General features: G+C 42.4%; 1 protein-coding gene across 3 annotated transcripts in view; it reads right to left on the bottom strand.

Moving 5' to 3' along the window:
* Positions 1–11,452, bottom strand: part of GPM6B (glycoprotein M6B) — a 167,785-nt gene extending 156,333 nt beyond the window's left edge. Inside the window, exon 1 of one of the 3 annotated variants that reach the window (XM_009438782.3) lies at positions 11,126–11,452. In XM_009438782.3, coding sequence (XP_009437057.1) covers positions 11,126–11,129 — 4 coding nt within the window. In that variant the 5' untranslated portion in view covers positions 11,130–11,452. The remainder of the gene's footprint in view (positions 1–11,125) is intronic. The other 2 variants (XM_009438783.4, XM_009438780.3) reach the window with 2 other exon arrangements.
* Positions 11,453–13,852: the final 2,400 nt, after the last annotated feature.

The following is a 13,852-nucleotide window of genomic DNA, read 5'->3' on the forward strand; positions in this document are numbered from 1 at the left end:
CTGCATCATTTACTCTGGTTAAGAAGATGACAAAGTTCCTCACTGAAGGAACATAGGCAAAGTATTATTGTCTAAGTCCAAACAAACGAGAAGAAAAGTCAACTGGCAAACCACAATTTCCTATGTAGTTCCATTTTCAGGATGAGAACCAAAAATCATCCCAGGCCTTTGGGCCTTTGTCCACACCTCTACTCCATTTGGAATATCCACTAGCCAAAGATTCACTAACTACTGCTAATTCAAACAATTCCTAAAATTTCACCTTCTACAGGAAACTAATTGGGAGGAGGCAGGCCTCAACATCTATTACATCCTTAAGTCCTGAAGTTAGCAAGCATTCACGTTGATCAAATCCTGAATAGGTATGCAACACTTACAGCTTTGTCTTCATTCACAACTCCTCAAAATGTACTTTCCATTTCTGAAGCGGATAATGGGGACACTTTATTTTTGTAATCTCTCCAGCTGTATACATGTTTTCATGTATCTATCTCATTTTTCATCAAGGATTTTCAAAGTCCTTCTCACAGCTGCTGTGTCAATGCTTTCCACTTAAAATAGAGGGTAGGAACCAATGATATGTGTACTTCCTAGTACGGTTCTACACACGAAAGCATTTAATAAATGCTTTTAACCATAATGATTTAGAAGCAGATCTCTTTTCCAGACAGAAAACATCCTCCTGTTTCAAAATAATGTTATCAAATGTTGGGCAAGCCACACCAGTCACAAGAGCTCATACTGTATTATTCCATTTATATAAAGTGCAAAGCTCTGCTGACAGAAATTAGGGGTGATTAGCCTTGATCAGGTATATCTGTAAGGCAGCCTGAGGAGGCTTCTAAGGGGCTGGTAATATTCTGCTTATTAATCTATAACTGCTGGTTACATTTATAAAAACTTATTAAGCTGTACACTTATGATTTGCCCACTTTTCGTGTACACATATTATACTTCAATAACAATTTTTAATGAGTTTACAATATTTGTGCCTCTTACAAAACATCTAAAAATATTTGTGACATCATATAATAGAGCTCAAAACAGTTTTTAGTAAACCGGTACAGTGGCTTTGCAAAATGGTAAGAATTCATAGGATGGAAATTCATCCCTTTAAGGTCCCAAATTCTTTTTAATTACCATGGAAACTGTCAGAATATGCCAAATGAGAAAACAAAAAGGAAAATATAAAGTACTGCATCAAATCACATTATCTTAAGAGCTTGACTTACATTGCTAATTACATTTCCATTCTTTGCCCATTGTGTGAAGGAACAGATGCCTGAATTTAAGCACCCATCTTAAAATCCACCATTTAAACATTCTTTTCAGGAAGACATTGTGAAACATTTCTAAATCTAAAACAGTGACCCAATGCACATACGATATAGCAGGTTTTCTAGGCTCCTTCTGACCCTCGCTTCCAATGTTCTTGTTCTTTTTGCGCTGGAACTATTTTGCAAGTATGGTCAGATGTCTCAGAAAACATTGACTTATAGTCTCCATTTGCAGGGAGGAGTCTAGGTTGTGGGGGCTGGGATGTAGGAATGGCAGAGATCAATGGCTATAGAAAACGGATCTCTAAACAAGGGGGAAATCAGTCCTTTCTCTTCCAACTCCTGCATCTCTCAAACACATGAACAAACATAATGAAGACATGACTAAGGACGGAACGTGCAGGAAGGTTGCCTTAAGGGCTTAATCTGGTTAGATTTGATTACAGCTAAGAAGATGAATTCTAAATTTGGAAAGGCCATCAAGGTAACTAAGGATGTGACTAGATCCTTCATGTCTTTCCACTTAATGAGAACAAAAGATGATGAAAACTATTTTAGTAAGCAAAAGGATCTTCACAGATTCAGTCCTTTCAGAGATAAGGTGCACTAATCATTAGAAGTTACCAAGGAAAGCCAGGCACACTATTTCCCCAGGAGGTTGGCCTCATTATCGAGATGGTTTAGGCACCATTTTACTCCAAGGAAGAATGACTTAGGTGGTCTGCAAAGCTCCTCATTATATCTCCAGATTCTCTGATGACGTAAGAAAAAGATTAAAAAAAAAAAAACTTCCTTCAACTAAAAAAAAAACAAGCATTCCTTTTGGAAGGAAAAACCTTTTAGACAAGAAATCCTCCCATTCTGCAGATGTGCTCAACCAAGTTCTCAACAATGCTACTACTCAGATTTTATGATATTGTGAGAAACAAAAGGTTTTCAATCCCTCTTACCCTTTAAGTAGTGGTTATCAATATGGTGCTCCCCTCCTCCCTCCCTGGGTTATCTGGCAATGTCTGGAGACATTTTTGGTTGTTACAACTAGAGGACTGTTACAACATGTAGTATGTAGAGAACACAGATGCTGCAAAACACTCTACAATGCGCAGGACAGCCCTCATACTCCCCCAACAAAGAATCATCCAGCCCAAAATGTCAATAGTGCTGAGGTTGAGAAACCCTGCTCTAAAACTATACTTAGAAAGGAAGAAAAAAAGACTTCTTTTATTTTAGTATCTATCTCCAGTTGGTCCAAAGAAGAAAATAGAATTTAACAGTCCTACAAAAACTAAACAAATAAATACCCAAGCAAATACTAAGCTCAACTCAAGATCTACTCTAACTCAAGATTGTTTATAATAGATCTTGTTATACCAAGTTCAAATATACTGAATTATATACAGCCATTAAGAGTAAAATTCCAAAGATCAGGTTTAAATACTTTTTCTTTTGGCAGATTTTATTTTTTTCTAACCAAGTAAGCAATTCTTACTTTTAGATACTTAAATTCTATTTTTGATTACTAGAAAATGTACTCCTTTTTCATTAAGTGGTCAACTTACCTATCAGATATAATTATTACATGTAAGTATCAAGCTATTAAAATAAATTTTAGAAATATTGATCAAGAAAAATAATGAGAATACCAATTACCTACATCACTAGAAATGAACAAGGGAGGCTGGGCACGGTGGCTCACACCTATAATCCCAGCACTTTGGGAGGCCGAGGCGGGCGGATCATGAGGTCAGGAGATCGAGACCACCCTGGCTAACACGGTGAAACCCCGTCTCTACTAAAAATACAAAAAATTAGCCAGGCGTGGTGGTGGGCACCTGTAGTCCCAGCTACTCGAGAGACTGAGGCAGGAGAATGGCGTGAACCCGGGAGGTGAAGCTTGCAGCAAGCCGAAATCGTGCCACTGCACTCCAGCCTGGGCAACAGAGCGAGACTCTGTCTCAAAAAAAAAAAAAAAGAAACGAACAAGGGAACATCACTACAGATACTATAGATAACAGGATTAAACAGATAATACAAAATATTATGAACAACTTTATGCCAACAAATAACTTAGATAAAATGGACAAAGCCCTTGAAAGCCACAATTTACCAAAATTGAAACAAAGAGAAAGTCTGAATATTCCTCTGCTAAAGAAATACACTTCATAACTTAAACATTTCTACAAAGAAAACTCCAGACCCAACTGGCTTCACTGGTAAATTCTTGCAAATATTTAAGAAAAAAAAAATGGCTGGGCACAGTGGCTCACACCTTTAATCCCAGCACTTTGGGAGGCTGAGGCGGGCAGATCACCTGAGGTCAGTAGCTCAAGACCAGCCTGGCCAACATAGTGAAATCTGTATCTACTAAAAATACAAAAAATTAGCCAGGCATGGTGGTGCATACCTGTAATCCCAGTTACTTTGGAGGCTGAGACAGGAGAATCGCTTGGACCCAAGAGGCTGAGGTTGCAGTGAGCTGAGATCACACCACTGCACTTCAGCCTGGGTGACAGAACTAGACTGTCTCAAAAAAACAAAAACAAAACAACAACAACAACAACAACAAATCCCACTTTTAAAATTAATAATCCATCACGCCTGTAATCCCAGCACTTTGGGAGGCCAAGGCGGGCGGATCACAAGGTCAGGCTAACATGGTGAAACCCCATCTCTACTAAAAATACAAAAAATTAGCAGGGCGTGGTGGTGGGCGCCTGTAGTCCCAGCTACTCTGGAGGCTGAGGCGAGAGAATGGCGTGAACCCAGGAGGCAGAGCTTGCAGTGAGCCGAGATCGCACCACTGCACTCCAGCCTGGGCTACAGAGCGAGACTCCTTCTCAAAAAAAAAGAAAAAAGAAAAAAAGAAAAATAAATAAATAAAATTAATAATCGAGTAAATAAATAGACATGGAAGTTGGTTCTGTTCCAATCCTCAACCCCTCTGTAGTCACGCCAAAGATCACCCCAATATCTTTCCATCCCAGAAAGCTAATACTTCCCTTCCTTCTCAGGAGGGATGAAACAATGGACTTACAAAAAAACATTTTTGTAAGATTCATTTATATGTGTCCATTTGTAATCAACTAAAATTCATTACTCCCATCTGGCTTTCAGTTCCCTGACCAAATCGTATTTCCTACTCTCTCCCATACCTACTCTCTGCTATGGCCAGGTCAGTTTCTTCAGAATTACCCCAACAAACCTTGCTCACTCCTACCTCTCTTTCATGGGTTATCCTAATCCCTTCCACCCTTCTCAACACTCCTCAAATCTAAGTCACCACTGGAAACTTCATATAAGCCACAAAGTTTTACCTTTATCAGAACTTCTAAACTTTTATCTGGAATTTTATAGTTAGACACAAATGATTCTCTCAGTGGATTTCTTTTATCCCCTTGGGGAGACTGTCATTTCCCTCCAGCTGCCATGTGCCTGCTTAAAATCCCTTCCTGATTCTCTGTGACCAACAGGGTAATGACCAAGTTATTTCCTGGTACTTTACAATCTGGCCTCAGCTCTCCCCACTCCCCCACATTGAGGCCATTCCCAACTCAACATACCCACACAGCAGCCTCTGCCACGGCTCCTGCTTTTACACATTTGTATCCAGGGCCTGGACCATCCTCTCCCAGACACCTGGACACCCTGACCCCTATCTTCCTGCTCATGCTTGAAGACTCTCAGATTTAAAGTAACTGCCTCCCTAGGGAATACCTCTTTGAAATACCACCTCCCCACTTTTTTCCTCAGACAGATATTCTTTTTCCTACAGGATCTTGTACTTTTATTATAGTTGTTTATCTGCCTTTCAGAAATGACTGTGGTTATTTGAGAACAGAGTCTTGTTTATTTTTTGCTTCAAGACTTAGCACAGTACTTGGCTCATCTGAACAGGACTCTGTGAATGCTTGCTGAGTGAGCAGCTGTCCAATACTCCCCTGAGAGCCCCATGGTGATGGACATGTGACAGGAATTCAAAGGCTTAGAGACTGGCACATGCTAGTTGCATGATATTGTGGTAGGTACTCGTTTAACCCTAATACACATGGTGAGGATGGAAACACAAAGCTGCCATTGCCTTTTAATCCTCAGGGCAATAATGAGTTTCACGGAAACAAAGCCTTCAACCCCAATCTTTCCAGAACTTCAAAAACCTGATGAGACGGAAGTACTTTTCACCAGAGAAAGAAAAGTATTTTATAGCAGCAGAAGAAAAAAAGCTCAAGGCAAAAAAAAAGCTAATGAAAGAACATCCAAACTGCTCTTTCAATTGTTTTTGTGTCTGTATGCCTGGCAGCAATCAAATTACTTCTAAAGCAACTTCAAGCTCTGAAATTGTTATTCTGTGATAAAAGTATTATTATTAAAGAACAATAATTTACGTAATTTACCCTATTTAATTTAGCATAGTTTACCAGAGTTTGCAGTACATCAATGTTAATTTAAATACCTTGAAATCTATAATTTTAATGTTGACAGACCTTAATAAAATGCATATGTATCCTCATTTTTAAACAAATGTTTGTGGAACACCTATAATATCCCAATCATTCCAATGAACATCGGGGTATAACAATGAATAAAACGATTTCTGCTCTTGACAAATTTGGTATTTGAACAGAAAGAAGCATATGAAAAACACTAACAAGCCAGCCATCATGTTAAAATTATTAAATGGATGATGATGGCTCAAAATATACCAGATGCTCTCTTACCAATGTTTACCTAAAGGACCCCACCCATTTACCCCATATCCTCCATTCTTTTTCTAAACCATACTGATCATTGTCCAGAACTTGGGTTGTAGGCTCTTTTGCAATATATCTATGTACTGCTTCTCCCCCAAGTAGTGTACTTAAGAAGAGTCAGTGGTGTTTGTTCCCAAACCTGTTTATGCCAGTTGTACTTGTTACTAGAATTATGAAACTTAATTTGATATTACATAAACTAATAAAATAGGAGTGCCAAAAGAGAGAGTTTTTTCCTTTCTTTGAAAACCAGGTTGATTACTTTGGAGAGTCTTAACAAAAATGAGTCACTTGAGAAAATAGTTGCAAAAGTAAGTACGGGCAAATTTAAAGGTTTAAGGGGAGTGGGGTAGGTGATATAAAGGGATTCTGCCCAGAGATTGGTTCCCAATGCCTTTAGGTTTTCATTCTACTTTAATGTAAGAATGTGAAGCTGAAAATCAGAAGCCAATGAATTTTGGCTGTGATTTAATGTAAGAAAGACTTCTAGGAACTCCAATCAGGTCCTTGCACTCAAAGCAAAGGCCTTGACTCTACAATAAAATATCAGCAAATTAATGTTTAAAGTTAAACAAAATGTTTAGGCTACATATGTGGCACGTTTTATGATTCATCCCTTTGGCATTTTCAATAAACCATCCAGCTGCTTGGTCCTGGATGTAGCAGATAAGGGTTTTCTCGGAGAAGCCAGGTGGTTTGGTCAACAGCTTTCGGTAGAGCAAAAATATAATAAAGAATTAATGACTTCCTGTTTGTCACAAACAGTACTCCGTGGTATTCGACTATGAGGTTTACTCAAAATGTCGGTTTGTGTCCCAATATTAAAAGGGAGCTCTCTCCAAGATCCAAGGGTGGGCTCCTTACTAGATCTTTAGACTCAGAGGGAGGGAAGCTAGCATATTCTGGGATCACTTCCTGCCCAGTTATTCAGCAGGATTCCATTCCTTTTTGTCTCCCACTGCATCTGAATTCCTGAGCAAGCTTCCAGAACCAAGCATTGCATGTATGGGTCTTCAGCGTGCTTCTTTCTGAGTGCAGCCTCTGAGGGTGGCTTGAGCCTGGATGTCGGGGAAGAAAGGGATTTAAGGAGAAGAGGTCAGGAGAAGCCAAAGGTGGAAGTGTTAAAGAGGGAGAACATTATAGCTTCCTCCACCAGTTCCCTTGGAGAAGAGCCAATCATACTGGAAGCATGCACATCGAAGATGCCAGCATTTAACCCAACTACAGGTGACACTTCTGATGCTGGCTTCATGCATTCAAGTAGTGTTTAGACCATCAGGGAGCTGTTTTCTCGTGGTTTTCAAGCATAACATTACTCTCTCATTTCTTTTTTTCTAAATTACATATTGGTTGACCTGTAAAGACCCAAAGAAATAATTTCATCAAATTCTTTTATTTTATAGTCAACTAAAATTATGAAGAGAAAATGATTTACCCACGATCACACAGCAAACTAGTGGGCAAGCTGGGGCAGGCACCAGGGCCTCTCTGCTTAACAGCCTTCTTTGCTTCCTGGCTCCAGGAACCAGAAGCATGAGCACCCACTGGGAGCTTGTTACAAATGCAGAAACTCAGGCCCCACCCAGGCCCACTGAATCAGACACTGCTTTTTTAACAAGATAGCTAGATGATCTGTACACATATTAAAAAGAACTGCTCTAGACCAAAATTTTTTATAATGCTATTTAGTGAAATTATTGACATTTAAATACATAATCCTTATAAAAACTTCCTTACCACAAAATGGGTTGAAACAATTATTTCAATATTTTGTTGTATCTGATCATTTCGTATACAGTTTCCATTTAAAATGATAGGCAATTGGCCACTCACAGTGGCTCACGCCTGTAATCCCAGCACTTTGGGAAGCAGAGGAGGGAGGATCACTTGAGGCCAGGAGTTTGAGACCAGTTTGGGCACCATAGAAATACCCTATCTCTACAAAAAAAAAAAAAAAACTGTAAAGCTTAATCGGGCATGGTGACACATGCCTGTAGCCCCAGCTACTTGGGAGGCTGAGGTGGGACGACTGCTTCAGCCCAGGAGTTCCAGGCCACAGTGAGTTATTACATCAGGCCACTGCAGTACAGCATGGACAGAGTGAGACCCTGTCTCCAAAAGATAAATAAATAAAAATAAAAAAATTATAGGCAAAGAAACAAAATCCGCATTTCTCTCTGGATACATAAGCAATATTAAAGCAGCTTGGATATTCCACAAATGCCTTATAAGAGGTTATTACATGGAATTCACTTAATTGCTATGCCTTCAGGCCTATGAACAAGGTAACAGAATCAAAATTCTGTTGGGCAATGCAAGTTCCTATCAGATAAAACCAGAGTTAACACTGAAGGGTGTGTGTGTCTGTGTGCTGTGTGTGTGCACTCTCACTCACCTTCACAATATGTGCAGCCAAACATGGAACCCTTCAGCCAGAGAAATAGTTTCAACACACTCATTTAGGTAGCGTACTGCATACACAATACAGCAACATCTCATTGTGCAAAACAACCAAAGTTACTGAACAGTCAAATACACTTCAAACATCAATTGGCTCATTCCATTTACCCGAACCCTCCAGAAGAGGCAAATCCATAGACACAGAAAGTAGGTTAGTGGTTGCCAGGGGCTGGGGGGAGAAGAGAATGAGGAGTGACTGCTAAATGGGTACAAGATTTCTTTTTGGGGTTGATGACAATGTTCTAACATTAGATAGTAGTGATGGCTGCACAAATCTGAATATACTGAAGACCACTGACTTGTATACTTAAACGTGTGAATTGTATATGTGAATTACATCTTAAGGCTATAAAAAAACTGGCTTAACAATGAAAAACACATGTTTTCTTTCAAGATGTAATGAAAAGTGAAATTATACATATCACCACTACTCATTATTTTATTTTTAGGTTAAAGATTGCAAATACCTTAAAATTTGAGTCTGAAGGGACTTTTATTTCTACAAACCTCATTTATTTTACCAGTAAATTAACTGATCCTGGTTAAGGAACTAATTGTATTAAGAACCAAAGTCCCGACTTAATGGGCCAATGGTCAGAATTTTCCCAACGTTAAATCATTTCAATTAAAACATTCATAAGAGGATGTACGGTAATTAAATACATCTGGAAAAATAAAACCAGTTCATGGCCCTGTGGTGTATTTACTAAGAGTCTACCAAAGGAAATCAGTATGTTTCCTTTTTTACATGAAGGGAACTTTCTTTTTAATGTAAAAACTAAAACCAAAACCAAGGATACTGCCAGAACCAGTGAAGTATGCACAAATTAACATAAATTGGCAATTGAAATGTGGAGCCAACAATTGTCCAAAACACAAAGTACTTCCTTAAGAACAGGTCTCTGGCTCGGGCCTTTGCTTCATGAGAACTGCACCCAACTCCACACCTGTTTAAAAATGAAGCCCACCCTACCCCTAAATCAGTCCAAAGTATTGTGAAAGCTATTCTGGAGAAGGTCCCCGTGTGATAATTCCACGTACAAATCCAAACGCCTAGCGTTAAATTAAAATAACGATTTCAGAAAAAGTAGTTGATGCTTTCCTCAATACCACACTTGTTCGTAACTGTAACATCTTTGGTGGCAATTATCACCAAAGTGATCACAGGCTGAGTAGCAGTCATCCTCTGAGCCTCATTTTGTGTATGAGCCTCATTTAAAACGGAGGTTGAATGGTTTGACTGCTCACATGGGGGACATTAAGAGAAGTAGGAACCTGAGTTACAGGCCACTCGATTCTGCCCTTTCTAGAAGGATCTTATGCTAGTTCTTGCCTTTTTAGAAAGAAATTTTCCTGTTGGATTTGGTGGGCCTTATCTCCTTTCATATTTTGATCACCTAGTAAATTTTTTAAAAATGTAAACTAGAAAATTATTTGAGCTTCCTTTGAAATGCAAAAAAGTGCCCCCTTTACTCCTCACCAAAATTTTAATCAGTACAAAATTATCGCCCCCCCACACACAATTAATAGCAGAGATAATGTGAAAGAGGGGGATAAATGATTAGGGGAAGCGGAGGAGCGGGCAAGCAATTCCCAAGCCCTCACCATTAACTCGCAATGGTTAAACCCACTGACGTCCTCGTTAGGAATGCTCTTCACAGTCTTTGTGGCTTGTGGCTGGAGTCTGTCACTAGAGAAAGATAACGGAGCAGGAGGAGAAAAACCCTTTCCCAAGCACAGCTGTCACACGTTTTCAGGAGTGCTGCGGAATGAGGCTGATTTCCACAGCACTCTTTACGAGTTTTCCTCCCAATACAGAGTCCCCACTTAAAGACATGTTGCTGACGGCAGCATTTCAGGGTGTTAGGAAGTGACAAAAAGAATCCTACAGCCGCCTTACACCAGCCTCGGGCCAGGTTGGAGATTTCAGATTTTAACCCTCCGGAGCTGAGCCTTTTGCCGTTGCTAGTCGTTCCCCCGTCGCATTGGAACCCGCTCAGCACACCGTCTCCACCTGCACCCGGGCCGCATTTTGATAGTTGGAACAAGGGACAAAGAGGAGAGACTCAGCCTCCGTCCCATGCTGTCCCTCTCTCCTGTCACTTTGCTGGTTTCAAGGGTCATGGTTTCGAAATGAGCTCCCGGAAGACCCCAGGCTTGGGGAACCGGGTGTTTGTTTCGCGCGGGCTTAAGGAGAACAGAACCACGGCGGGGCGGGGCGGGGCAGGACTGGACTGGGAGCTCGGGCGACAGGGAGAGCGTCCCGGGAAACAGGCAAGAAGCGACTCTCCACTGGCCCCTTAAAATAAAGCACTAGCCCGGGACGCGCCGTCTGTTCTCTCTGCAACCCCTCCCGGGTACCCAGCTCTTAGGCTCCCGCGAGCCGCACGTGCGAGGGTGCAGCCTGGCCGCAGCCGAAGCGGGGACCACCCCCCCACAGGATACAACAGGGAAGCGCACCTGGGCGTTCCGGACACCTGCGCCGCGCCCCTCCCACCTCCAGCGTCCCGGCTTCGTCGCAGAGGTGGCCGAGGAGGCGCCACCTGAGCGGGGGAGGGGCGGGACCCTCGGAAGGGCGCGCCCTCCCGGGGCGGGGGCGCGAGACCGTGGCCGTGGCGCGCAGCCAGCGCGCTCGCTTACCCATGGCTGGAGACTGGCGGGAGGGGTGAGGGCTGCGGGCGTTCGGGCTCCCCGGGGACGGGCAGAGCCGGTGGCACAAGTTTGCAGGTCTCGCGGGCACGTGCGCTGACCGGGCTCCTGCGGGCTGCGCTGCGCTGCGCGGGGCTGGCCGCTGGCTCCTAGCTCCCGGCCGGGGTGGGAGCGCGGCGCGGCTCCGCCTGCACTGGGGGCCGGCCGCGCGGAGAGGGGCCCTGACGTCAGCGCCGGGGGCTTTGTGCGCCCGGAGCTAGGGCCCGATTGGGGGCAGCGGGCGCGCGGAGTCTGCAGGCAAAGCTCGCGGCTTCCTCTGGGACCCCCGGGCGAGCGCCGAGGGGCGCGGGAACCGGAAAAGCCAGCGAGGGGGATGGGTAGAGAGGGGAGTGGGCTTCTAGGATCGCGGAGGCGGCGATCCGCGTCCCAGATGAAAACTATTATGGCCTGGGGAGGTTGGGGGGAGCGGGGGGCTTTGAGGTCTTAGCCACACCCGTTGTATAGATAAAGAAACTGAGGCCCGGGACACTGGACCAAGGGCACTTAGTACTTAGCGTTGCCTCAATCCACAGTCTCAGTTCCTTTTGTTCAGATACGAGTCGTTACTTAATTCAGTGGTCTCAACCCTGGCTGCAGAGGAGAAATCAGCTGGGGAGCTTCTGGAAACCGGATTTCATCATGGCCTCTGCGGGTGGGACCCAGGCATCCGTTCTTTAAAAGCTCCCCAGGTGATTCCAATGTGCATCCAAGGTTGCGAAACATTGACATAAGTAACTTGTCGGTGGCTAATGACTTAGAAAGACACAGGTAGCACCCTCCAATCTAGAGTGGTGCCAGATTTGCTGGTGTCCGTTATCACCCCTCTTGATTCCTGGAAGTCCACCCCTGGAAGGCTCTTGGAGACTTTGCAGGCTAGCTCCAGTCAACCATTTCTCCCGCTGCTCAGGCCTCGCGCTTGAGCCTTTAAGTGAATTAAATGGTTTAACAGTGTCCAGGGCTTAAATTCCTTCTGTCTCCTTAGAGAAGAATTTTCCTGTCTCCAAAGGTATTAGAAGAGTCATGAGACCCTTGCAGTTTTTGTAGGACTAACGCTCTCTGTGACATTTCTGAGCCTGATGTTCCCCCCTGATATTTTTTGTTGTGTTCTTTTATTGTTCTGAAAATACATCATGTTATTTGAACAGAGGGTTACATAAACAGTGACAATAGATAGTACACTTAAGGGACATTTAAGCCAAAAGAGAGGCTTTAGGACTGAGAAAGGATGGAGGAGGCAAACATTTCATCTATTGAAATTTATTGGATTAGGAAAGATTTTATCAAGGCAGAGCTCTAGAAAGCCTAATAATATTTTACATGAAAGGACAGAGATTTGTGCTAGGCGGATCAGTGGCTCATTTTCACAATCCCACGGGAATAGTAATTTCTAACCAATCTTCATGCAGTCATAAAACAACAGGGAGCTCATAGGTATAACTTGTTGTCCTCCTGTTAAGAGGAAGTAATCCATTTGCGCCATTCCTGAGTGCAAGTGTATGTAGGAATCCAACAATAACAGAGGCTGCCTGTAAGGGAGAGGAAGACAAAGGTGGACTGGGTGAGAGCAATGAGGAATTCATGCTAAGTCCTAGTTGAGGGAAGGGTGAGTTTGGTCGGTTCCTACATCTTGAGGGTTTCCTAGGAGACCCTGAAAACAACAGAAGGGAACTCAGGCATGACCATCTGAAATAGTACTTTGGCAAGACATGACCTTAATGAGCCTCTCTGGAACGAGGAACTCTAAGGTTTTATGTACTGAGATGAAAGTAAACTCCTTGGTCTACTTTCTGTCATTCCCTAGAAGTCTTAGGTTTTTTTTTTTGTTGTTGTTGTTGTTGTTGTTGTTTTGTCTTTTTTTTTCCCCAAAGAAAGAACAGCTGTCTAAATATTGGAGCTAGCCACAATGGATGCTGTGATAAAAACTGAGTTCTAACAATTGTGTATACAATCAGGGGAAAGCCACATTTTAACAGAAAATTTTCCCCACTTTGTGAGTATCATGGATTGATTTCAACAAGCAATTGTCCCTAAAACCCTTAAGAAAAAAAAATAGCATTTGGGAAATTAGTGAAGGCTGCTATAGATGATGCAGATGATGGCTAGTAAGTATATTTCATTTCACTATTATTCAAAGAAATGCTATCTTAAAATAATAAACCATTTTTCTCAAGTAACTGAAATCTTTAAAAATTAAAGCAAGACTACACCTGCAGGTGGGTGAGTCAATTGGTCTAGCCTTTCTGGAAAGCCATTTGGCTGTACTACCAAGAGAATTAAAAATATTCACAGCCTCTGACCTAATAATCCCTCTTCTGGGACTCTCTCCTAAGTAAATAACAACTGTTTTGATCAAAATTAATGTGAAAGGAGGTTTATTGTAGAGTGAGATGTAATAGCAAAAAACAACAAAACAAAACAAAAAAAGCAACAGTTGCTCAACAGAAGGGAATTAGTTATATAAATGATTGTCGACCTAGTTCAGGGGTTCTTGACTGGGAGCAATTTCGCCCCCAGGAGACATTTAGCAGTGTCTGGAGAGAGTTTTGGTTGTCACAACTGGGGATAGGGTGGGGGGCTTACTGGCATCCAGTGGGTAAGGGTCAGGGATGCAGCTCAATGTCCTACAGTGCAGAGGACAGCTCCCCTCCCCCCAACAAAGAATGATCTGGCCCCAGATGT

The sequence above is a fragment of the Pan troglodytes genome, chromosome X, assembly GCF_028858775.2.
Source record: "Pan troglodytes isolate AG18354 chromosome X, NHGRI_mPanTro3-v2.0_pri, whole genome shotgun sequence".
Classification (NCBI taxonomy): Eukaryota; Metazoa; Chordata; class Mammalia; order Primates; family Hominidae; genus Pan; species Pan troglodytes.